Source organism: Cervus elaphus, chromosome 12 (genome assembly GCF_910594005.1).
Source record: "Cervus elaphus chromosome 12, mCerEla1.1, whole genome shotgun sequence".
Lineage (NCBI taxonomy): Eukaryota > Metazoa > Chordata > Mammalia > Artiodactyla > Cervidae > Cervus > Cervus elaphus.
Window position 1 is genome coordinate 36,173,222 of NC_057826.1, and position 27,454 is coordinate 36,200,675.

The 27,454-nt window shown below is 39.9% G+C and overlaps 1 protein-coding gene across 8 annotated transcripts in view; it reads left to right on the plus strand.

Annotated features, from left to right (window-relative positions):
- Positions 1-13,057: 13,057 nt before the first annotated feature.
- The window catches only part of FERMT2 (FERM domain containing kindlin 2), a 72,380-nt gene continuing 57,983 nt past the window's right edge, over positions 13,058-27,454 (plus strand). For 3 of the 8 annotated variants that reach the window (XM_043919056.1, XM_043919054.1, XM_043919057.1), the window contains exons 1-2: positions 14,361-14,519; positions 14,922-15,087. In XM_043919056.1, the coding sequence (XP_043774991.1) occupies positions 14,931-15,087 (157 nt within the window). In that variant the 5' untranslated portion in view covers positions 14,361-14,519; positions 14,922-14,930. Of the gene's footprint in view, positions 13,316-14,344; positions 14,520-14,921; positions 15,088-27,454 lie in introns of those variants that run through there. The other 5 variants (XM_043919050.1, XM_043919053.1, XM_043919051.1 and 2 more) reach the window with 4 other exon arrangements.

Here is a 27,454-nt window from a genome sequence, read left to right on the forward strand (position 1 = left end):
CTGCCTTTTCTAAAACCAGCTTGAACATCTGAAGCCTGGCTTGGAGAATTTTGAGCATTACTTTACTAGCGTGTGAGATGAGTGCAATTGTGTGGTAGTTTGAGCATTCTTTGGGATTGCCTTTCTTAGGGATTGGAATGAAAACTGACCTTTTCCAGTCCTGTGGCCACTGCTGAGTTTTCCAAATTTGCTGGCATATTGAGTGCAGCACTTTCACAGCATCATCTTTCAGGATTTGAAATAGCTCAACTGTAATGCCATCACATCCACTAGCTTTGTTCGTAGTGATGCTTTCTAAGGGCCACTTGACTTCACATTCCAGGATGTCTGGCTCTAGGTGAGTGATCACACCATTGTGATTATTTGGCTCATGAAGATCTTTTTTGTACAGTTCTTCTGTGTATTCTTGCCACTTCTTCTTAATATCTTCTGCTTCTGTTAGGTCCATACCATTTCTGTCCTTATCGAACCCATCTTTGCCTGAAATGTTCCCTTGGTATCTCTGATTTTCTTGAAGAGATCTCTAGTCTTTGCCAATCTGTTGTTTTCCTCTATTCCTTTGCATTGATCGCTGCGGAAGGCTTTCTTATCTCTCCTTGCTATTCTTTGGAACTCTGCATTCAAATGGGAATATCTTTCCTTTTCTCCTTTGCTTTTCACTTCTCTTCTTTTCACAGCTATTTGTAAGGCCTCCTCAGACAACCATTTTGCTTTTTTGCATTTCTTTTCCATGGGGATTGTCTTTAGAGGTGTTAGTCCCTTTAAGAAATAAAAATGAACTTACATGAGTGACTATAATAGTCAAATTCATAAAGGTAGAAAGTAAAACAGCTAGGGGATGTTGAGGGGATGGCAAATTAGTGCTTCATAGATACAGAGCTTCAGTTTAAGAAGATGAAAAAGCTCTGGAAACAGATGGTGGTGCTGGTTGCAGAACAATGTGTATGTAGTTAATGCTACTAAACTGTACACTGAAAAATGGCTAAAATGGTATATTTTATCTTATGCTATTTTACTACCAAAAAGTCACTACTAAAAATAGTTAATTTAAAAAAAAGAATCAGGGACTTACCTGGTGGTTCAGTGACTAAGACTCTGCATTTCCAACGCAGGGGGCCCAGATTTGATCCCAGGTCAGGGAACTAGATCCCATGGGTTGCAGCTAAGACCCAGTACAGCTAAATAAATAGATACTTTAAAAACAAACAAACAGAAAGTCTTAATTATTTGTATCATTTTTTTAAAAATTTAAAGAAAATAATGAGACTACACGTAGCAAATAAGTTCATATAGATGTGAAAAGAATAAAAAAAATGATAGGTGTTCAGAAAAAACAATAAAAACAAATAGTTAAGGGTATTAATTTCATTGAAGAATCTAAAGAAATATATTGCCTACTGAAAAATTGTTGGTACACTTATACCATATATAAAAATTGTATCTTCTCCCAGAGAGGAAATAACCTGCAAAAGAACAAGATGAAATTTAGAAATTTGGGTTGATTACTGGAAACACTCCCTGTCTAGGAGATAAATATTGAATTATGAAATGGTATCCTCAGGGAAATTGTGAAAGTCATCATCCAAAATATTAAAAATTAAATCAGATAAAACATCAGACAGGCCTAATGTAGGAAATGATCCTGTCCTGGTTTTGGGGAGACAGACTGGAAGACTTGTTGGGGCTTTTCTATTATTTATCTGAAAGATTCTGCCAAGCAGCAAAATCCATATGTTTTACTTAGGCATAAGCTCTGAAACTGCTATTCAGAGTTCCTGAAAAAAAAAAAACAGTAGGTTAATAGAGACTTGAGACAGGGTTGTTGTTCATTGGCAAAATCATGTCCGACTCTTTGCAACCCCACAGACTACAGCACACCAGACCTCCCTGTCCTCCACTATCTTCTGGAGTTTGCTCAGATTCACGTCCACTGAGTCGGTGATGCTATCTAACCATCTCATCTTCTGCTGCCCGCTTCTCCTTTTGCCCTTCAATCTTTCCCAGAATCAGGGTCTTTTCCAATGAGTTGGCTCTTTGCATCAGATGGCCAAAATATTGGAGCTTCAGCTTCAGCATCAATTGGAGTCCTATTTTGAATGTATTAAACTAGAGACCCAGGCATGCCCAGATCCTGCACTATCCTTCATGCTCAGATGGTTCAACCACAGGAAAACAAACAGCCAAATTCAAAGCGAAGTTACCTTTCATTAACATCTGAGCCAGCACTTCACACTCCCACAGAGGGAGGGAGTCTCTGGCTGGACTGGAGAATGTGGCTTCTGCTTAAGGTTTCATTTCTTTCTTCCAAATAGGAGGAGCCTGCACCTCTGGAGGGTGTATAGAATGGAAGAGAGGAGGCACTGGGTCTGCCCCAGGTGGAGAAAGGCTACCACACAAAAGATGCTGGAGATAGGTTCTGACTTGAACAAACACTAAACCTGCTTGTAAACAAACCTCCCCAACTAATAATATGGGCTCTAATCTACATATTAACAACTCTTCCCTTGTGGGCAAAGACCTAGGAGTTGTGGGGAGAAGGGAGATGTGTCCTTTCCCCATTTTCTCACACTCAAAAATAAATTATGTATGAGGGCCAATTCTCAGGAATGCAAAATTATTTAATATTGGAAGGACTGATGCTGAAGCTGAGGCTCCAATACTTTGGCCATCTGATGCAAAGAGCCAACTCATTAGAAAAGACCCTGATGCTGGGAAAGATTGAAGGCAAAAGGAGAAGGGGACGACAGAGGATTAGATGATTGGATGGCATCATTGACTCAATGGCCATGAGTTTGAGCAAACTCCGAGAGATAGTGAAGGACTGGCAAGCCTGGCATGCTGTAGTCCCTGGGGTTGTAAAGAGCCAGACACGACTTAGTGCCTGAACAACAACAAATTCACATGTTCACCTCCTGTAGAATTGTGAATGCGAATAGTGTGTTAGTTGCTCAGTCGTGTCTGACTCTGCAATCCCACGGACTATAGTCTGCCAGGCTCCTCTGTCCATGCGATGCTCCAGGCAAGTATACTGGAGTGGAATGCTAATAGAAGCCTTCAGTTAAAAGCCTTTATACTCTGATTCATGTTGAGGTTTGACAGAAAACAACAACATTCTGTAAAGAAATGATCCTTCAATAAAAAATTTTTTTTAAAAAGAGGTTTTATAGGCTTTGAGGATGGATGTCCAGAAATACTGTGACTTGAAATTTAAAGTCCTATCACAGAAGGAGTTGTTTCTATAGTTAGGAGGACAAATATTTTGGTTGGAAAGGAGATAAGATAAATTTGGATCAAATTAAGGGAGAGTCCTAGTATTATGTGGAGAATGTTATTGTCCTAAACATAACATGAAAACATTGAAATTTATTAAAGGAAAGAGAAGGAGACTAGAGGGAATGTAAAAGAAAAATATGTTGAAATGTAATGACAGAAAACCTGAGAATTTCTCAGCTAGACCTTCAGCAAGTTATGGATGAAAACATACTATCCATTGGCTGTCATTCATTCAACAAATATTTATTGAGTATCTATTTTTGTGCCGGCTACTGGGAGGTGTTGAGGATAAAACAGGGTGGGATAGACACTGTTCCTTCAAGGTAGGGTTGGCATATACTAACCAAAGAATCATACAAATATCTAATTGTAAACTGTGAGCAGTGCTGTGATATGAAAGATGAGGGCTTAAAAACAGCCTGTAGCAGAGTAAACCAGTTTAGTCTGGGAGTGAGGGAAAGCTTCCCTTACGTGGTGTATTTGCACTGGGTATCTTAGTCTGCATTTTCCCAAACGCAGACCTTAAGACAAGAGTTTGGGCACAAGTGACTTATTTAAGAGTGAATGAAAATTTCATGGACAGGACCCTGGCAGGCTACAGTCATGGGGGTCACAAAGAGTCGGACATGACTTAGCGACCGAGCACGCACACACAACTTACTTAAGAGTGAATGAGTAGGTTAAGGAAGGAAAACTTTTCCATTATAAAGGAAGGAAGGGCCAGGAAAATATGGTGTGACAGGAGGCAAGGGAAATGTGGCAAGGAGAGAGTGATTGCCAATGTTAAGAACTGCCAATAAATCAAGATGAGGGTAAAAAATGCCTTTTGAGTTTAGTGACATGGAGGCAATTCTGACAACATGAGCCACTTCAGTGAAGTAAGGAGGCAGAAACAAGAATGAGGTGGGTTCCGTAGTAAGAGAGTAACAAGGAAAGGAAGACAAAATGTTCTCTGACTGGAGACCGTGAGCAGAGGTCAGCCATTTAAGCCATTGTAAGGAGTTCAATTTTATTCTGAGCACAATGGAAAGCTGTTGATGTTTCTAAAAGAAAAGTAAATCTTGTGATTTACATATTTAGAGGATCACTCTAGGTACTCTGTAGGAAATAGACTGGAGAGGGGAAGAGTGGAGAGACCACTTAGGAGGCTCTTGAATAAATAACCCAACTGATAAGCTGGTGGCAGCCCCAGGATGGTGATGGTGAGTTGTAGAGAAGTGGATGAATTCAGGATCTATTTTACAAATGGACTTAGCATGTACTTAAGTCACTGGAGGGGTGGTGGTGAAGGAATGGGAAACCCAGCTTTTAGGTTCAGCAAATGGATGAATGATGGCATCATTTACTGAGATGGGAAACAATGGAGCGGGAATAGATACTGAAGGAAAGTCAGTGTCACATTGCACACATTAGTGTGAAATATTTTTTATGTATTAATCTACAAGTCTGGAGCTCCAAGGACAGATCAAGGAATCATCAGCATAGAGACAACATTTTAAGTCTCAAAGTAGAAGAAGGTAGGCCAGAGAGAGAATGCATATAGAAAAGAAAAGAGGTCCTAGGTTGAATTTAGGGCTTGGCTAGAGGCTAAGGAGCCAGCAAGGGAGAGTGAAAAAAGAAGACAAAGATAGAACAAAAATAAGGAGATGGTGATTTCCAGAGTCCAAGAGGAGCAAGAAATTAGAAAGAGAGCAGGCAGCATGTAATGCTGCTTGAAGTTTGAGTGAGAAGAAGATGGAAAAGGCATTGCATGTTTTGCAACAGAGAAGTCATGAATGTCAGTGGAGAGGTGAACACAGAGACTAATTTGAGGGTGAATTCAAAAGTAATTTAGACTCGAGGAAATAGATATGTTGCACATAAGTATCTTATATAAGTGGTTTTGTGTTCAAGGGGACCATAGCAATATGGGTAGTGGAGGGATATATGTCATCAAGAAAGACCTTCTTCTTTCTTTAAATGGGAAATGGTAGAGGCATCCCAGGTGGCACAAGTGGTAAAGGACCCACCTGCCAGTGCAGGAGACGCATGAGACAGGGGTTCAATCCCTGGGTGGGGAAGATCCCCTGGAGTAGGAAATGGCAGCCCACTCCAGTATTCTTGCCCGGAGAATCCTATGGACAGAGGAGCCTGGCGGGCTACAGTCCATAAGGTCTGTAAGGTCGAAAAGAGTCCGACAAGACTGAGCAACCAAGCACAAAGCACAGCAAAGTCTGTCTATATGGTGACGGCAGTGATTTGCAGCAAGCGGAGAATTAGATGAAGCAGGAAAAATTGCTGATGCGGAAATAGTGTGGATATCTCCAAGAGAACAGTACTAAAAAAATAATGGGATCCCAAAGTAAAGAGTTTATATTTTCATAGATGCATTTTTTTTCTCCATTTGCTCACTAATTTCATAATGAAATTTAAGTTGAATTTAATTCAACGGGGAGAAAAGATTTGCAGTGACACCTCCCAGGCAGCAGGTGGTGATGTTCAGCTGTGGTCAATTCTCTGTCACCTGAGCACCTGTTTAGGAGCAAGTGGATAAAAACACTTTTGTCCTTCCAAGTTGAACTGAGTTGGCCTCAGGGCAACTGGAATTGTTGGTGACTTTCTGGTTTGGCTCTTTTAGTGGAATTGCAACTCCTAACTTGGGAAGAATAGAGGGTTTATGCATTTGAAGAGGGCATTGTGATACAAAGCACAAAGGGGAGGGATCCTTTCTCCGAACGGGGGTTGGGAGTCAGTAATTTACCTGCCACTAAAAACAGGGAGGAACTGGCTAGAGAGTAAATAATACTGAAAATCAGGGAGGAGCCTAGTGTGTTCATTAACAGGGAAACACTTATCAAGTGGGAGTTTTTGCTGTGTTGCAGGAATTGACGGCAGAAGGCAGCTGTGGGGGTTGACCTCTTGACCTGTAGCCTTCCAGTGACTTACACGTGACGGCTATACTGTCCCCAGGCCAGCTGACCCCCTGCAGCATCTCTGGGGCAGGAAAGTTGGCATCTGTGCTGCTACCACAGGTTTTCTATTACAGGCCTCTGAATTTCTGTCCTTGTCATACTGAAATAATCTCTTAATCACATCCTTCCTTTCTTACATCCTGGCCCCAATCTGACCTCCTGGGAGGGTGTCCATCTGAGCAGCACAATAACTCAGCCAGCCCCACCCTCTTCTTGACTAATATAGATAGTATTTATTTAAATAAGTTTTTACACCAAAATTTGTGTATCCTGCCGTGCGTTTCCACTCTTATAAGATGGTTAGAACCTTCCAGTAACACAGTTCTATCCCTGCAAGCTTGTGAGTCTATATTCTGTCTTGGCAAAGGCTGCTCCTATTCCCCCTGAAGCTTTGATATAATCCCAGATAATCCCAGAGGTAATTTGGTTTCAGTGTTAAGCAACCATGTCTTCCATGGTGTTTATGCATGCTCAGGTCCCCTTTTGAAAAAGCATTTCTGCTCCTGTGGCTCCTCCAATGTACCATCCTATTTCTTGCTTTCCTTTTATTGATAAATTTCCCTTTCTTTAGCTGTTTGAACCCTGTCTTCAGTGGGTTGGCTGTAAAGTGATCTCTCCAAGGTGAGCAATGATTCTCACCAGCCTCATCTTCTTTTGGCATTCTATTCTCCTGGACTTCTCGGCATCATTTGATAGTGCTGACCAACTTTCCTTCTTGGAATGGCTTCTTTCTTTCTTTGTTTTGGTTGCCATGACAGTGGACTAACTTGATTCTTTTCCCTACTCCGATCCTTTCTTCTCTGTTGCTTTAGATATCTCTTCTTCTTGCTTCCACCCTTGGAGAGCAGTTCCCCAAGGGTCAGTCTCATTTGGGAAGTTGGGACACCCATGAAGGCTTGCCTCAGTGTAAATGATTTTTCTCTGTGTGATCTTATTCTCTCACAAGATTACTAGGCTTGTTTACCTAATTGTCCTCCAAGTGTTTCCACTGGGATGTACAGCTTTCACCTCAAGTTCAACATTTCTTTAAAAAAAAAAAAGCTTCACATTTCCCCTGGTCCCTGAAATCAGCAACTCCCAATTTTTCTTTTCCAGTTCAGTAACTCCACTGTTTTTTCTGGTCACCCAATGGTAAAAACTTTGAAGCATTTATGATCTTCTTTTTTCAAACCTGTTTTAAACCCACTTCTTCCAAGTACCAACCATGTGATTTAGAACAAATTAGACAACCAGATAATCAGTTTGGCTATCAGTTAACTCACATTAAATAAGGATAATAATAAAAACTCAAGGTTATCATGAGGTACACGTAAAGTGTCCTGCACAGCACTTAGAACATCAAAAATGCACAAAAACTTTAACGCATTGAATTCCCTCCATCTCTCACCCGCTATTACTTACCTTACCAGCCAAAGACTTTCTCTTGCATCTAAGTAATAAGCAAGCAAACTTCTGGACTTTTGTTGAAAGAACTCTTGTTCTTCCATCATGCATATTTTTCTTGGATTAATCTCATTTGAACATTGCCTTCATGATGTTACTATTGTGAGCCAGTTTTTTAATGGCTCCCCATTCTCTTTCTCAGACTCTAAACTCACTTATCAGCCTCACTGCATGCTCACTCTTCCCCAGTGTGGCATTTCTTTCTTCTCTCTGGCTGGTGATCATGCCAGACTCACTTCTGCCTCATGATTTCACGTACCACACCTCCGGGGAGGCCTGGCGTGCTGCGATTCACGGGGTCGCAAAGAGTCGGACACGACTGAAGGACTGAACTACTACTGCTACTACTACCTCTGGATAGGCCTAACTCCATCTACTATTTCAGATCTGCTTAGATTTATCTTCAGAACACGTTCCATGACTCTCTTGATGACTTTCTTTCACAGGCTAGGTTATCACAATCTTCAAAGTGGGTCTGCACTTCACAATTTAGTCATTACAGTAATAGAAATTTTATCGCTTCTGATTTTTTAATGTCATTTTAAAACAATTTTTATTTTATCTTTGACTGTGCTGGGCCTTCGTTGCTGCGCGGACTTTTCTCTAGTTACGGCAAGCACGTGTTACTCTCTAGCTGTGGTGCAGGGGCTTATTGTGCAGGCTCTCAGGGACGCAGGCTTCAGTAGTGGTGGCTCATGGGCTCAGTAGGTGCAGTTCCTGGGCTCTAGAGCACAAGCTCAAAAGTTGCAGCTTCCTTAGTTGCTCTAAGGCATGAGGGATCTTCCCTGATCAGGGATTGAACCTTTGTCTCCTGCATTGGTGGGCGGATTCTTTACCACTGAGCCACCAGAGAAGCCCCTCCCCTTTAATTTTTTAATGAATCACTAAGAAATACTTCTATGAATATTAATAATAGTCAAAAGGTGGAAATAACCCAAATGTCTTTCATTTATCACTTGAAAGACATTTGGTTGTTTCTATCTTTTGGCTATTATTAATGTAGCTGGACCTTAAAGAAGGCAGAGCACCGAAGAATTGATGCCTTCAAACTATGGCGCTGGAGAAGACTCCTGAGAGTCCCTTGGACAGCAAGGAGATCAAACCAATCTTAAGGGAAATCAACCCTGGATACTCATTGAAAGGACTGATACTGAAGCTGAAACTCCAGTATTAAGTTCATCTGATGCGAACAGCTGACTCACTGGAAAAGTCCCTGATGCTGGGAAAGATTGAGGGCAGAAGGAGAAGAGGTCATCAGAGGATGAGATGGCTGGATGGCATCACCGATGCAATGGACATGAGCTTGGGCAAACTTCTCAGGAAATGGTGGCGAACAGAGAGAAGTGGCATGCTGCACAGTCCATGGGGTCACAAAGGGTCGGACACGACTGGGCGACTGAACAAAAACAACAACAATCTTTGTATACAAGTATTTGTGTGGACATATGTTTCCAATTCTCCCGGGAGAATATCTAGGAGCAGAATTGCTAGGTTATGTGGGAATTCTATATTTAACATTCTAAGGAACTGCCAAATCATTTTTCAAAACAGCTGAGCATTTTGCACTCACACCAGCAATGCGTGAGGGTTGTAATTTCTCCACATCTTAGCCAATACTTGTTACTGTCATCTTTTTTACTATATCATTTTAGTGGATGGAAAGTGTTATCACATTGCAGTTTTGATTAGCATTTCCCTGATGCCTAATAACGTTGAGCATGTCATTACATGCTTTTCGCCTATTTGTACATCTTCTTTGAAGAACTGTCTACTCAGATCATTTGCCCATTCTAAACTTAATTACTCGGCTGTGCCAGGTCTTAGTTGTCACCCTCAGGATCTTTGTGGTGTCATGTGGGATCTCTCGTTGCATCGTTGCATCTTTTGCTGTGGCACACAGGCTCTAGCTGTGGCTCGTGGGCTCAGTAGTAGGAGCATATGGGCTAAATTGCTCTGCGGCACATGAGACCTTAGTTTCCCGGGCAAGGATGAACTCAGGCACCCCCTGAAGTGGAAGCACAGAGTCCTAACCACTGGACCACCAGAGAATTCTCTCTTTTCACATTTTTTTTTTCTTTTCACATTTTTTAAGAGATTAAAAAAAAAAAAAAAACTTTTTATTTTATATTGGAGTATACCTGATTAGTTTCAGGTGGGCAGAAAAGGGACTCAGTCATAGATATACATATATCCATCCTCCCCGAAACTCCCCTCCCATCTAGACTGCCACAAAACATTGAGCAAAGTTCCCTGTGTTATACAGTAGGTCCTTGCTGGTTTTCTATTTTAAATAAAGCAGTGTGTGCATGTTGATGACAGACTCCCTACCTAACCCTTCCCCGCCTCTTTTCACATTTTTGTTACTGTCCTTTGAAATACTGGCATTTTTGATTTTGATAAAACCCAACTTAGTTTTTCTTTCATTGTTTTTGTTTTGATGTCCTGTTTAAGAAGGCATTATTTAATCTATGGTGACAAAGGTTTACTCCTACGTTTTCTTCTAAGAATTTTACAGTTTAAATATTATATTTAGGTCTATGATCCGTTTTGAGTTAATTTTTGTAAATGGCATTAAGGTCTAATTTAACTCTTTATGCATATGGATAGCCTTTCTGGTGTTTTAAATATTCCAATATTAGAAACATGTTCCTTAAGAGCTTGTGACGTGTGTTATACATCTCCATCATGTATAACATGACATATCTCCGTCACGGAGATATGTCTCCGTGCCCTGCACTGTGCTAAGCACACAGTTAGCCACCTTGTTTGTATGAGTGTGTGTGTGAACAGTTCATATTTCTGTCAGAGGCAGAACATTTCACAAGATGACATGATGTTCAAAAAACTGTCTTCTAAGGATCCACTAGCATGATTTTCTACCAAACAGCTTTCTGTAATCTAGAGCAGTAAATACAAGAGTGTATTTCTTTCCCCTTGAAGTAGAGATTTCAATGTTATCTCAGAGGCTTTCTTTAGGTCTGTGTCAAAACAGCCCCACCCTAAAGCAAGTCTTCCTTGTTGCTCATTTTGCCAGACTTTTCCTTACTCTCCACCTTGAATACCACTTCCATCAAAAAAGTGGCCCCTGCAACCTTCCTTCCCATTCTTAGTTCACACTCCATGCCCCTTGATTTCTACCTCCTTAGTAGCTTTCACAAGGAGCTCCATTTTTGGTAATCCCTGAGACAAACAGAGAATTCTGCTCACCTGGTATTTGACAGGAACAATTCATCACATTTCATCTTGCTGGCCTCAAATGGCATTTTTAAGCGCATTTTAAAATACTTCTACACATTCATACTCACACAAACCTTCCCTTATGTTCTCCTATCCCCCAACCTCTCTGTATTTCAAACTCAGTGGTTATATTTGCTACGAACCTTTAAAGACTGTAAAGCACAGTTTAAGTGCGCTCAGAGAAAAAGCTGAAGTCAACCTGAGGACTACCAAGCCGGAGGGCTGCATCTGACGGCAGATCTGTGAGGTATCATTTGGTCTAAACCTAAGCCCAGTGCTCGGTACCTTATTTGGATATTGCTGCTTTCAATGCTTGAGCTGTTCTTCCAAACACTGGAGTTCTCGGCTACTTTTCAGTATGATGTAAGTACCACAAGTATTGCTTTGTCTTAGAGGTTCTAGTAGGGGATTTCAGATAAGATTCCACATCCGAACACACTGGGAAATATTAGGTGGAAGTAAACATTTAAGAAATGTTATTTGAAGGTCTCATTCAATAATCGAGAAAAAAAATCCCCAGTTTCAGAGATTCAAGTCTGACTCCTCTTTAATCTTCAAAGCAAGCAACAGCTTGAAACACTCACAAAGAGGGCCTACAGGGACCAGCTGCACCCAACTCAGCCTAACTATTCCTCTAATAGTTCTTGTAGGGGGTCACTCCCTACCCTCTGCTTCCAGTTGGCTCGAACACCAACTGCTGATTATCTGAAGCTAGTAAAGTTGCTTGTAAAGCTATAATTAAGCTGTTTCAAATGCTAAGAAACGGGACTGATAGTTGCAATATCAACACCCCGCTCCCAGCTCCCCATCCTAATGTAGGAAACATTCACAGAAGTCAGAAGCAGTCAGAGTAGTAGGCATTGTAGTGGGAGGTTGTTCAGAAAGTAACTCACTGGAGAGTTAGAAAAAGAGAACTAGAATGTGAGCATTGACAGAGTTTCTGAGACACAACAGTTGGCTCAGACAAATTTGTCTGAAGGAAAGGGAATATTCAGAAAGGATGTGGATATTTTTCGTTCTACAAAGGCATGTTTAAGAAGTCATAGTCATTCAGAGCCTGCTGGAGCACTTGCAAAAGTTGTTGAGGTACAATTCTCAGCCTCATTCCTGGCTCTATTTTAAGTCTCTAATCCTCCACTTCCCACACTTTTTCCTTGTTGTTTTGTGCCCTTTATAATGTATGCTATCTCATAGTTTGCACATCATTATATAATGCCGTAAATCTTTGGAGGATAAGGTGTAGAAATAAGAACATACATTTCAAAGCCAGGATTTCCCCCAAACATGAAATATCTCCATGGGGCAAGACATAGTGTTTCCTAGCCTTTTGAGTTGATTTGATCCTAGCATGTCTTTCATTTTCTTTGTGCCAAGGTATTTGTAAATTTGTGGGCAAGACAAAGAACTTAAAGTCCCTGCTCTCAAAGAACTCATGTCTTATTTGGGGATATTTGAAAACACAAAAGGAAACCCCTGAAGGTCCTGTCCAGGTGTCCAGCAGCTGCTCTATCAGCTGTGTCTATCACTGTGAAGGTAATGGCATGCCCAGAGAAATTGAGATGCTGGATGTAATTAAAGGTGGTGACAGACAAAGTCCTGAATGCAAAGCTTTGGAATTTTTAGAAAATAAAAAATAGAGAGGCAAAAAAACCTCCCTTGATTTTAACACCCAGATAGCTTGTTAACAATTTGGTGTATTTCCTTTCACTCTTTTTTCTCTTAATAATTAGAACTAGACACGCTTGATTTTTTTACAGCGTACAGTTCTGTACAGTTTTTTTTTACCCTAACAAGTTACTATTTTATTAAAAACATTTTCCTATTATATTTGCAACACCATAATTTACATAAACATCACCTCCTCTCTGGACGTTCATACTGCTTCCAAGTGAACTATTTAGAACCTCCATGAGAAGAAATGATTGGAGACTGGAGCGCCTACAGACTCCGAGGCATCAATTTCTCCATGATGACTAGCTGAAAATACTGTAGTGGTTTTCCCTATTTTTGGTGCCAAACCTCTGGCATCTGACTAAACTTCGCTGCTTTTCTTTTACTTTTCTATGGGTCCCACCCCTTTCTTGAGGCCTCTAACCTCGTTTCCCAATAGTGTTGCTGAACACAGGATTATTTGCCTAGGGTGGGGGTGCGGGTGTCCTCTTTGAAGAGTCTGACAAGAGTTCAAGAAGACTTGGAGGCTTTTAAAACTGAGGGTCTTTTATGGGATCTGGGATATCTTATCTGCGTCTTCCTGACCTAAATTCGTCGAGCCCTGTATTTGCCAGCGAGGCAGTTTTCCAATAGCCGTTTTTGACTGGAGCCCTCTCGGTTGAGTGCGATAGTAAAAGGGGGAAGTGGAAGTGAAGTGGGAAGCTGGAGGACCGTTCTCCATCACTGGTCAGTCTCAACAGGTAACATTCTTTAGTTCTTCCCGTACCTGCTGGCACCGGTTCAGAGCTTTTAAAATTCCTTCAAGGTGTGGCTGAGGGTGGGGTAGAGGATGTCCAGCCATCTAAATAACTTAGTAGACTGGGATTGTTAAAATGCAAATAAAAATACACATACAGAGTCGAAAAGGCTGGAGAAAAGAGTTTCCGAATAAACCTCACTGCCTTGCTTCCTCCCCCCTCTAACTACAGCATCGTGGACCTAAATGACTCACTTCTGGTTGGAGTTTCCGAATGGGTTAAGAGCGCAAGTAAACTCTTGAGAGTCCGGTAGGAGTTGCTGATTGTGCCGGACATTGCTTGCAAAGCAATTTTGCGGTTCCCCTCGCTCCGCTTTTTCTCATTCTTTTGTTGGATGTTCGCGAAGTTGGCTTGGGCATTTACTTTTTTAAAAGTTTTTACGTCCCCAGCCCCCGGAGTGCGGCACTTCTCACCGCCCCGAGACTTTTGGGCTCGCTCCAGCCGTGGGGAGGGGGCGAGGGCACTTTGTTCACCGAAAACGACCTTGCCCTGGGAATTTCCTGCGGCCATTTCTCACGGACGAGCCCCCTCCTCCGGCTGGAAGCACCGACGCCCACCGCTGCATGCCCTCCCGGAGCCAGAGACGCGAGCGTGGAAGGGAGCGCCCGGCGCCCTCCCGCACCCGGGTGGGAGGTAGCCGCGCTCCCCGGGCTCCCCCTCCTCAGGTCCCGCGGCCGAGAGCCCGGATGTTGGATTCACTCCCTACGCCGGGTCCTTCATTTCCATAAAAGGGCAGCGACTCGGCGGGGCCGAGATTGCTGCCGCCGCGGGCGCCCCCGCCTCCCCCGCAGAGCTCGCCTCCCCGCCGCGCGCCACCCCTCCCCAGCCCGGGAGTTCGCGCGGCCCCGGCCCCGAGAGCGGCGGCGGGGGACGGCGCGGGAGGGGCGAGGCGGCCGGACCCGCGGAGGGCGGCTCGGCGGGGCGGGGAGGAGGGAGCTGGTCTGGGACTGAGGGGGCGGGGAGAGAGGGGTGGAGCGCGGACGGAGAGGCGAGGGGCAGCGACGGCCGGACTCCATTAGTCGCTCGGGCCGGGACGCCGCGTTTCGCCGGCAGAGGAGAGGACCCGACACCACCACCGCTGCCGGGCGAGCCCCCGCTCCGCGCCTGTTGCCGCTCCAGCCCGGGCCCGGAGCGCAAGAAGCGCGCGGTGAGGGGCCGGGCCCGGCAGGGATTGAGGGGAAGCGCGGGCGGGGAGGAGGACCGTGGAGCCCGCGGACGGCCTCTCCCGGGCCTGGGTGCGGCCGGCCGGCGGGCAGGTGAAGCCCGCCGCGGTCCGCTAGGCGAGGGCCGCTAGGCTGGGGCCGCGCGGGGCGGGCGGTGCCGTGTCCTCCGAGGGCCGCCGCGGGGCGGGTGCCGGGGTGGCCGCGGGAAGGGGCGGGGGCGCCGAGTCCTGCCGGCAGCTGGCCTCGCCGCCGGCTCTCCCGAGTTCGTGCGGAAACCCTCGCCTTCTCCACCTTCTCTCACCCGCGGCTGACTCTGCGAGTTCGGTGGGATTTGCTTTCCTTTGGGGGAGTGACGCTGACGAGAGCCATTTCCTCCGTGCTCGCAGGAAGGAGCCATGGCTCTGGACGGGATAAGGATGCCAGATGGCTGCTATGCGGATGGGACGTGGGAACTGAGCGTTCATGTGACGGACCTGAACCGCGATGTCACCCTAAGAGTGACTGGGGAGGTGCACATTGGAGGGGTGATGCTCAAATTGGTGGAAAAACTCGGTGAGTAGCATCCCGGCCGCGTCAAAGTAAAGACTTCCCAGACTGGGCGCGCGAGTAGGGAGCGGGGGACTTAAGGCGGGAGGAGGGGTGAATTTTGGAAGTCTTGCTTGGCATCCTGTAAATGCCTTTTTTTTTTTTTTTTCTTAATGTAAGATCCCTTAATATTTAAACAAATAGGCTTTTCCCCCTTTGCCTCTTTTTTGTATTGTTACTCTTTGAAATTTTAATAATTTGGTTATTCCAGTCTCCTAACTAATACTCTTAATTGCGTAGGAAATAGAGAAAACGCCTTAATTCTTAAAGGAAGTGAGAAGAGTGCGCAAGTGAAGGTTGAGAGGGTTATATTACAGGGATTGTGGTTATCAGTTCCTTACCTTCAGTGTACCTGAATATTGGTGACGTTTGATATTGAAGATGATGCAAAATCTATTTAAAATTAAATTCTGTTGGAAAATGTTCGACTTCTGGCGTTAATATGAAAGTTTTGTAGCTGTGCTACTTCGTGATGGAGTATATTAAAATGTTCCAGTCATCCACTCTTAGAAGGGGTGGGGCAGTGTTTGACTGTCTATAATAGTCCGTGCTTTTAAGTTATTTCGAGCGTTGGATTTTATGTGAATAACAAGCTAGTGAAAGAATTTTGTTTTAAAAAGCAGATATTATGGACTGGAGATTGGCAATATTTGGTTAGATACAAATAATATTGATTTAATACTGTTAAGTTGATTGATTTTAAAACTGACTCAGTCTTACTAGCATATCCAACAATGTGAAGTGTAAGAAAATTTTTCAGTACACATTTGTGATGGATGAAACCATTTTCAGCTGGGAGAATCAACTAAAACGATTTAATAGGTGCTTTTGTTACAAGAGAAATGCTTGGAGGACTGTTCCTGAGTTTTAATGTGTCATTTGTTTGTAATACAAGTTCTGATAAGTGTGTAGCATTATCTTTTTAGGCTTTGTGTGCGTGTCTTTTTAAAACACAGCATTCCTTCTTCAGGCCACTCTGGAAAAGTAGAAAAATGGTTATTTATCAGGAAATGTATTTTTTACCAAGGATTAGTGTATACCTACCGTATAAACTTACTGAAATTGTGCCCCAATGTAATTGCAGTATAAGACAGCATTCATTTAGGTGGGCCTTTTTTGGTTCAGTGCAGGGAGTTTAATTATTGAAAGACCATAAAGAAGCTCCTTAGAGGGTAGCCTCCTTAGGAATGTGCATTGTTTGGCTCTCCGAGACTTAGCCAGGGAGGGAGCCCCCCTGCTTTTTAGCCCTTTCAAAATGAGATTCTGCTGTGTGTTTACCTACATAACTGTTAGTTATCATTGTTCTTATCTGATTTGACTCAGTCAGTCACTGTGCAAAATATTTCTGAGTCTGTTTTGCCCAATAAGGGATTGTTTAAGGAAGAAAATATCAAATTGTGTTTCCTTTGTCTTCAAAGGGAGTAAGCATTTTCTTCAGAGATTGCTTTATATATGACAAATGGGCCTTATTAATACACTGGTTTCAATAAGAGATTATTGTGAAAAAGGAGCTGTTGAAGGTGACTGAGACAACTTGTAGTTCTTGAAAGCCAGGCTTTATCTAATGAATAAATAATGACTGTGTTGCATTGATTGGAGCTGTTTATTATAGAATCACAGGCATAAATAGAAATACAGAGAATAAACTATTTGCAGACAGAACTGATGTTAATTTGCAGTGACTATAATGTTAATCTTTTAATGTTGATATATTTTAAATTTTTTTATGCAGTGAAAAGAAACCCAGTAAGGTAGGAAATGTGTACATGAAAGCCTTACATCTTTCTTGAACTGAACAATATTGATCCTCTTAGCTTTTGATTTTCAAATAGAAATTGTTCTTTAGCGTAATTCTGACTTTCCCCTTTGGTAAAAGTAGGGCTTAATGCATTTTTGCTCCTGGTTTTAGGATTAGATACTTTGAATGGCAAGCTAATTTGTTACATATTGGGAAGTAAATAGAGGAGAAATTCTGGAGGGCATTTGGACTTACAAATCAGGCTCCTCAAATTAGAAAAGAACTTTTTAGTTCTTCAGAGTTGCCTAAAACTGGAATGGCCTACCTTCTGAAGCCCTAAGTTGTGTTACTAAAGGTATTGGGCAGACTGGATGGTTACTTGTCAACAGCTGAAGTGGATCAAAGAAGCTTGCAGAGAGTCTAGATGAAAAGAGGTGGAGGTCATGGCACAGATCAGATGGTACAGGGTCTCATGTCTGAGGGGGTTGTAGAGCAGGGATGGAGAATTAGCAGAACCAGGCTGCTCTGCACTCAACAGTTGTGGTACCGCAGAGTAGCCTTCACCTATGTCTTCAAACTCCACATGCCTGTTTGATACCCTTCTTATTTCAATCATAGTGTGTATGAATGAATACCAGAGCATTAGGTTTTAAGGCTGTCTTCCATATAATTAGGGATAGCAGTTATTTCTCTGGGATTGGTAGATTTTATGATGACTCCTTCCTTCAACATTGTTAAAATTTTGTGTGTATGTACACGTATGAAATTTTCTGCGAAGAGTCTTCTTAGCTTTCATTAGGTTTTTGAAGAGATCTATGATCAAAGATTTGGCCCTTGAAGGTCAGCCTTATTTTGAAGCTATAGTGTTCATCCCAGACTCAGGCACTTTACTGAAGCAAGCTGAAAAAGTAAATAATGCTTCCAGCAACATCTTTATATTTAGAATTTTATAAAGAACGTGTGTGCTTCAGGTAAGATCATTCAACCATGATTCTTAGATTTATGACTTTAATTCAAAGATATACACGATCCCTTTTAAATTTTAGTACACAAGATATTTGTTATTCTGTGCAGATCTTTTAAAAGAAAATAGAGTATACACTATGAAAAAGTGGGCTTTAGGGAATTATATCCTGATGTCATAGAAGCTTCTTGCATCTGTGACTTTAGGTTGATACTAAACAAGTAATCTCCGTATCAATCTTCCCAATGTTTATACCCCATTCTGAAAATGAAAAGTTATTACACTTGATTTTTTTAATAGATTGAAAGCTTTAAAAAGAATTTTTAAAACTTACTGTAATTTTTGTTGAAAACAATTTTCAAAGCTAATATTTTTTTTTTTAAGAAAAGAGTTATAAAATATCAAGGTTAAGGATTATAAAAATAAGACACCAGATAATAAAATTATAAAAATATTTGTATTTAAAAATACATGTTTCAGGTAAGGAGGAGGCTCGGTTTTATGGGATTACCTGATGTTGCTTTGGCGATCACCAAGAAGTATTAAAACTGTTCTACTCTATAGGATTCAGAGCTTAGTAAGTATTGAGGATTCAAAAATGCCGAAAGATGCTTTGTTTCATTGCATAGCAAAAGGCTTCTGTTTCTGGATGTAGCCTTTGGAAACAAGTCATCCTCACTTTATCATGTATCGTGTTCTTGCTATAATAATGAAATAGAATATGTTGGAGTTGTGTGTTAGGATTAAGTTAAACTGTGAATGTAGCACACACAATGCCCCACCCCCCAAAGATTTTGGTTCAGATTACCTTAAAAATCCCTTAAAGTGATAGGTAAGTGATCATGAAGTATGGTTTCCATTCATTCATTCATTCCATCTCATAGAAGTATAAAATAGCTAGTTTTTCCTTCAGAAATTCCAAAAATAAATTTTAGCTAGAGCACAGATGAAGAAATTGGCTTGCATCCGGGGCTTTGTTACACAAAAATACTTTAAATACTAGGATCAGAGCTTGGCAAGATGCACACAGGGAGAAATGCTTGTTACTGGACAGCTCCCTTATATTGCTTAGTGCTTCTTGGGTAGGGCGTGCTTATTTAGTGAAATGGTGTCTATGTTGTTGAAATCCTCAGTTTTTTTCCTCCGAGGGCTTATGATTGGATTCATGGAAGTGAAATGTCTTCATGATGCAGCGTCACTGCATTCATGGTGGACTATATCAAGATAAAAATTTCTGAAAATCTTTTGAAGTGGGGTGGGAGAAGCACTTAATGGTGAAATCATATATATTAGAATGAGTTGAATTTTAGTTAAATATGTACTATCTTAGAGCAAGTTTACTCAGTATTTAGAGTACTCTTAATAATCCATAGGAACTGGACATTGGATTTTATCTGTTTCTCAGCACATCTGAAGCTCTTTAAAAATAAAGGACAGTATGTGAATTTTACTAAAATTCTCATAGCACGTAATAAAGTTCAAGCTATTCCTTGGATACATTATGGGTTGTTTTCTGCTGTGTTTTATACCCAGTTTTTAGAAAGTCAACAAATACTGTTTGATTCCAAGTAGGGTTAACTTATATTTATGGGCTTCCCTGGTGGCTTAGAAGTTAAAGCGTCTGCCTTCAATGCGGGAGACCTGGGTTCGATCCCTGGGTCGGGAAGATACCCTGGAGAAGGAAATGGCAGCCCACTCCAGTATTCTTGCCTGGAGAATCCCATGGACGGAGGAGCCTGGTAGGCTACAATCCATGGGGTTGCAAAGAGTCGGACACGACTGAGCGACTTCACTTCTTATAGAGGCACTAAAAAGAATATATCTTTTTTATTCAATTTGTTAGAAAAGATAGTGTTGGAAATGTCTATTAGCTATTAAAAACAGAAAATTTGAAGTTTTGTCTTTTATCTTCAACTCTCCTTTTTGTAATTTCAAACTTACAAGTTCAAGAATGGTAACTGAATACTATAATCTTCATTTAGATCATCTGTTAGCATTTTTCATTTGATTTCTCTGTGCAGATACACACACACTTTTGGGAACCATTTGAGGAAGTTACACACATCATAACCCTTCATCTCTAAGTACTTAAAACATGTATCACCTAAGAACAAGGACTTTCTCTTTCATATTACATTACAGTTATCAAGTTCAGGAAATTAAACATTGATTCAATACTGTTGTCTAACATGCATCCAGATTCATATTTGGCAGTTGTTCCAGTATTGGCCTTTGTTTTTTCCACCCAAGATCTCATTCTACATTTAGCTGTCAGTAAATTGCCTTCTTTACTTAGTCTCCTTTATTGTACACAATGGCTACCAAGGTTAGAACCATAAGAGATTATGTAATATGTGGCTTATTAATATTACATTGAGATATATGTAAAGTAATAATACCTGTTTCCAGACTTCACAGCCACCCTATTGAATAGTTCCTTAGCATTTGTCTTTTCAAGACATTGTTTGACCTTTTTTTCAACAATAAAGCTCTTTATCAGTGTGAATTTCACTTCAGAATGAATTGTAGGGTCTTCATACACCTTTATCTTTAAAGTTCAGTTTTCTTCTTAGCTTACTAATGGATAAGGTATAGACAATATTTTTATACATCATTGGGTATAGGTTTCCATAGTGTTAGTTGTCTTTAGACTATAGTAGATGCTAATAGATACACAGAATAATAAGTAATATTCTGGCTCTGCCACGTATTGGCTGTGTGATCTTTGATAACTAATCTTCTGAGTGAGTTTTGACATCTGTAAAATTCCAATTTAAAAAAACTTTCTCGTAGGTCTCGGTGAGAAAAGAGATAATACATGTGAAAATGCATTATATGGACTATTTGTGCTGTACAGATAAGAGTGGCTGTTTTCTCAGTGGCTTTGAGAGTCCCTGAATATCCTGAAGTGGAGGCAGGGGTCAGGGAGGAACTCCTTTTAAAAGGAGTTCAGATGTAATCTAGACTGTTGAAAAGGTTCCAGCTTTAATCGTGGAGAATTACACCCCTCAGAAGGAGCCTAGTTTGGGACTGCTTTGTGCTCCCAACAGCAAGGAAAATAGCTATCATTCCACCCTTTTGCTCACTTCCAAGCATACGTGCCTCTGTAATGTAGCAAAGAGCTGTTTAACTACTGTTTTCATGAGATTTCTGCAATGGAGTGGACCAGTAAGTGGACAATGGTATTCCAGAGATTAGAAAAATTTATAACCATGAAGGCCTCAGTAGTATGTTTTTTATTCAGTTGTAACAAAGGAATGATATACCATTGTGTCTTGGCATGTGAAAACATTGAGCCCATTTAGAAACTCATGGAAATGGTTTAAGAAAAAAGCTAATAAGTGCAATATTTTTATTTAGATAATTATCTTACTGAAATAATTTAAAAATTATGCTGATGCCATAGTACATTACAAAATGATATATATGCCCAGTGTGAGGTAAACAGATACTCTAAAAGAATATTGTAAGATAACTTTTTAATTGAGATATAATATTCTGCACTCATGTTTGTGGTTATGAAGTCATATTTACTATAATTCTTTTGTAACAGATTTTTGCATAATTACTGCATTTTTTGCTTGTTAATTTTTCTTAAAATCAGGCTTACTGAGGTATAATTTACATGCAGTAAAATTCATACTTTTTAGTATACTGTGCTGAGTTTTAGCAAATGCATGCAGTCATAAAACAACCACAATCAAGACATAGAACTTTTCCAACACTCCAAAAACTTATCTTTGTGTTTTTTTTATAATGAGCCCACCCCTTCAACTCCAGCTCCTGAAAAACCAGTGGATGTCTTTTCCAGAATGTCATATAAATGGAACCATGTAGCTATGAGGGTGGTTTCTTTCACTCGGGTGGCTCGGCTATAAAGAATCCCCCTGCAATGCAGGAGACATGGGTTTGATCCCTGGGTTGGGAAGATCTCCTGGAGAAGAAAATGGCAATTCACTCCAGTATTCTTGCCTGGTAAATCATGGATTGAGGAGGCTGGCTGGTTACATACAGTCCATGAGGTCGCAAAAGAATTGGACACAACTTAGCGAGTAGTACACTTTATTTAAAAATAGTTATTAGCGTAATACATTTTAGATTCTTGTGTATCAGTAGTTGTTTTGATTGTTCCGTTGTAGTTCATTGCATGATTGTGTACCACAGTTTATCTGTCTACCAGTTGTTTCCAGAGTTTTCAGACTACCGCTGTTGTTTCTCGTTTGCAGAGATTTTATGAGAGTTAACAATTGTTCTGAGTCCTCCAGTAGCATTTGGTATTGTCAGGTGTTTTTGGTTTTATTTTTGTTTAATTTTATTCAGTCTAATAAAGTATGTAGTGATATCTTACTATGATTTAAAGTCACACTTCCCTAATGGCTATGATGGGAAGCTTTTTACAGGCTTATATGCCATCTGTATATCTTAGTAAACTGTCTTCATATCGTTTGCTTATTTAATTGTTTTATTTGTTTTCTTGAGTTTTAAGATTTCTTAATATATTCCAGATACAAGTACTTTATCAGATAGGTGTTTTGTAGTATTTTCTCCCAGTCTGTGGCTTGTCTTTTTATTTTCTTAATAGTATCTTTCAAAAGAGCAAAATTTTTAAATTTTGAGGAAGTGCAATTTTATCAAGGTTTTTCTTTTCTGGATTGAACTTTTAAAAAATTGTCCTCCACAAGGGAATTGGCTTAGTCGAAGTTTGAAAGATTTTGCCATATAAGTTTTTTAGCTTCTGTTTATTTTTATATGTTGAAAGGAGGAATATATGAAGTATAGTAGCGATAATGTATCAGAAAGGAAATAATTGCATCATATCAGTTTGAAATAATGTAATTACAACTTTTATTTGGTAAAATCTGAGCTATAAAATAATAAGCCAGTGAAAACTGATTTATCATCAGTCCATTAGAAAACCTAGATATTTTAGAACTTTAGTCATAAAAATAGATCTGCAATACAGGCATCATTGAATAATTAAAATTTTAGGGTTTAATGTTATAAAAAGAATTAAGTCTGAATTATAATCCTGACCATGCTACTTAATAGCTTTGTGATTTTTTTTTTTTTAATTTTTAAGTCAGTTTTCATGTTAAGGGTCTGTTTCCTTATCTGTACCATATAGATAAAGACAGAATAAGCCTTCATTTATGTTTGTTCCCTTACCTTTGTAGTGTTACTGGAAGTCTTTGAAAATTGTTTTTCAAATATAATATCCTCTAAACAGTATCGTTGTATATAAAGGGTCATTATTTGAATCCTTCATTCTTGGTATTTGTCTACCTTCCTTCATTGAGAATATTACACTGTTTATTCATAGTGACTCAGAGTTACGTGTAAAATGTTGAAATTTTTATTTTCTGATATTTTTTCTCAGTTTCAATAATTCTGCTTCTAAGTGAATTAGTGTTCTTAAGAGAAGAAAAGCAATAAATGGTTGAAATGTGAAGTTTACATTTAGATTTCCCTTCCTTTTATGATTCAGTCTGCAGACTCGATTATTTATTATTTAGTAATAAGGACCATCCAGTTTCAGTGGGTAGCCCTTAATCAGAATTCAAGGTAACAGAGCCGGTAACCTTCAGCCCAAAGGAGGTGACGTTTGCTTTGGAATCTGTAGTGAATCTTTTCTCAGATATTTCCCTATCTTATTTTTATATTATCCTGCAAATAAAAGCTACATGAGGTATCTTAAAGATCAGTTTTAAAGCATCAGTGTAATGATGGTTTTGATATCTTTTCTTAATGGAGCCTTCAAGGTTATGAATAAAACACCAGTGACGTGCTAGCATTATTGATTGCAGGTGAAGATGTCTGTTGGATAAGTGCCTCCCAGTTTATTGTTCCTTAATGTAGTTCCTGAATTTCATAACCTTTGAAATTAAAAATAACTTGAAAAATGCGGACAGTTGCTGTATCAGTTTAAGCTTTTATGCAAGGTGTTGATGCAGTCTGTTGCTGGGATAGAATGCCCTTGTTGTGGAGCATAGACTGTGGGAGGACCTCCTGTCATACTCCTGATTTTGCAGCCCTGTGCTGTGTGACCTAACCTGTCTGTGCCTCTGGTTGCTCATCTGTGAAATGGGAATAGTAACAATGTCTTTATCCTAGGATTATTATAAGGACTCAGTTAGTTAATATATGTGAAGTGTTTTAGAATAGCATCTGTAAATGGAGTTATGTTGATGATGAAGTGTAGCTACGTAAAATGTTCCCTTTTACTGAGCTCGAGAAATAATATTTTATAAAAGATTGGGAATGTGTCATTTATAAAGGTAAGCCAAAAAGTACTGATTTATTCTCTACCATATTAGCAATGTATTTTAACTTTATTGTGCTTACCTTTATCACTATGGGGTTTCCCTGGTGGCTAAGACGGTAAAGGATCTGCCTGTAATGTGGGAGATCTGTGTTCCATCCCTGGGTCAGGAGGATCCCCTGGAGAAGGGTGTACTGACTGCCCACTTCAGTATTCTTGCCTGGGTATGACAAAGATGGTTTAGAAGCAGTAGATTTTATACTCCAATATATACAAAATTATGGATAAACCATGCTTAAATGGAGGATATTCCAATAAATTTAATATTCTGGTTTAAGCAAATGCCTTTTTTAAAAGGTGAACTTTGTCAGTGTTTAAGGGCTTAAGTCCAAGACATGGCCACTTAGAGTTATTTATGACCTTGGCATATTGTTTTAACCTCTCCTGATTATTAATCTCACTTAACCTTTGTTTACTTCCCTGCTTCTTAGAGCTAATGTAAGAACTAACTATGATGTAAAAAGTATTGGGATGACCAAAAAGTTTGTTCAGGTCTTTTTCATGAGATGGTATGGAAAAACCTGAATGAACCTTTTGGCCGCCCCAATATTAACAGAATCTCTGGTAATGAGTAGAATGCCTATATTAAGAGCTCAAAAAACATGTTATCCTCAGTTATCCTTCAAATATTATGTAAACCTAAAACAACTATTTGAATTGTGGATTGAAGTAGCCTGGTTTATTTTCATTGTATTTGTGTAGTACTTAGCCAGAACCCCTCCTTAATTTCTTGCTCTTGTAAGTTTTGTTTAATGGTTCTGAACTTTGGAATACGTACGTTCCCTGAGCCAAACTGCCTGGGTGGGAATACTGGCTTCACTCCCTATAAGCTTGGTGACCCTGGGTCAAGTTATTTAGCTTTGCGATGGCTTAGTCTCCTATAAAACGAGGGTAATAGTATACTTACCTCATAGAGTTGTTGTGAGGATTAAATGAGTACATATGTGTAAAGTACACAGCGGTATGTAGTGAGTACTGTTCGAGGGGTGGTGGTTGTTCAGTTGCTCAGTCTTGTCCAACTCTTTGTGACCCCATGGACTGCAGCATGCCAGGCTTCTCTGTCCTTTAGAGTGACTGTGGTTATTTTATTGCGGATCCTGATGGACAGCTACGATATCTCACTACTAAATATTTTCCCTGATGAGTTTGGGGAATAAATGCCTTCAAAGAACTTAAACTAGGAAAGAGGGACTTTAGAGCAAGAGGAGACAGTCACATGTAAGTATTCCTACCCAAAGATAAGTCTGTACATTCATTTTTTGTTTCAGTAGGTTAGAGAGGCTTATAACATGTGGCATTTGTGAGGATCAAAGAGGTGGTGAACTTGACCCATCAGTTGTAGCAGCAAGCAAACATTTATGGAGGGCCAAGCATTATATTAGGTAATGGGACGTAGTCCCCACATAAAATCTGAACGACTTTCTATTAACAGTGAAAACGGAAGATTGCTTTGAATTGGCAGCCTCGATGTGAGGCACCAAATACGTGGTTCAGGAACATGGTGGAGATTTAGAAGCATGAGCAAATACTTACTGTCTTTATTTGAAGAGAGCCTGGGTGAAAAAGTTCGGAAGAAAGGTATTCTGGACTGAAAGTTGTGAGGTTTATGATGTATTAGAGACTAAGAGAAGTAGAAAATATGATTATAGAGAGGAAAGATATCATTAAGTGGGGAAATGATAATCTCTTTTCTTCTGTTATTCCCTCATTCACCTACTTGCTTTAAATGAGAACCTACTAGAGTGCCAGATACCATACTACAAATAGCAGAGACAAGAAGTGTACAAAATTAGTTTAATCCTTGGAGTCATTCAACCTGCAATCTTAGGGGCAAGACAATCTTTAAATAAGTACTTGCTATTATGTGATGAGTGTTATGATAATTGAAATAGTTATCAGAGAGTGTATATACTGGGGAACCCAACCTAGTATATGGGGAAAGGTTTCTGGAGGAAATTACATTTAAATCGAGGGCTGATGGTAGAGTAGGAAAGAGTCAGATGAGTGAGTGGCATAGGATCTTAGAAGTGGGTGTAGGATAAAAGAACAGCAGGTTGGGAGAACATGAGAAGTCCAGCATGAGAGCATGGGAATGAGGGAGGGCTGCCCATTTGAGGAACTGGGAGTCTGTGTTGATGGAAGAATGGTCCTGGGGAATCAGTGACTTGACAGGCTTAAGAAATAAGCTTAAAGTTCATTGTAAACCAAATTTAAAAGATTTAGTGTTGTGTTAAGAGCTGTGAGATACCAATAACAGATTTTAAACTGGAAAGAGACATCAGATCTTTATGAATTTGAAGTACATCTTGTTCATATATGTCAGTAACATATGATATATGCAGTAGTAAGCCTCCTGGATTCCAAGAAATATTTTTTTCCATAGCTTGTGCTCCAGTCCTGTATTAGAATTTGTTTCCATACTTCATTTTTGAAGTATAGAATAGCTAGTGCCTTTGACTAACTTCAAAAAACAAATCCAGTTTTAATACTCCATGAGTCAAACACTAACTGATAAATTCAGCCTTGATGTTACTCTTAGAATTTGTCAGATGTTGACATTGCATGGACTCTGAGTCCAGTCTTCTAGGAACTAAGCCAATTGAACCAAATTTGCAGTAAGCCTTCAGGATTGGATAGAAAGTTACCCACCCTCTGGAAATGAATAATTGACATGCCTTCTATTTGTGTTCACTCCGTAATTGCATGCATGATTTATGTCATCTGGTAAAACTTCTTTTTTTTTTTTTTTTTTAATTTTAATTTTTACAATGTCATTTATTTATCTTTTTTTTTTTTTGCATTAACCAAAAAGAAATATATTCAGGGAAATGTGTTGTTTGTTTTTTTTTTAATTTTAATTTTTACAATGTCATTTATTTATCTTTTTTTTTTTTTGCATTAACCAAAAAGAAATATATTCAGGGAAATTTTTTTTTTTTTTTGGTAAAACTTCTTAACTACCTGAATTAGTGTATTTTGTAATAGCAAATACTATTGCTGTTTGAAATAGTATTCAGTTGATGCTGAAATTGATAAACATTATTTTGTGTTTGTGAGTAACTTCAGAAAGCGATTTGTAAACTTAGTTGATTGTGTTTTGCTTTGATGGGTGAATTCCTGAATTTTCAATCAAGTTAGCTATGTCAGAGAAATGTCATTTAGTCACTTTGTATCAGAAGTTTAGTTTCTAAATGTTTTTAATCACTGGTTGATGCATCTGTTTTAGTCACTCATTGAAATCTTAATGTAAAACAATAATTTTCTTATGCTAAAATTGAATGGAGTACTTTAATTGAAATATTTTGGCAGTTTG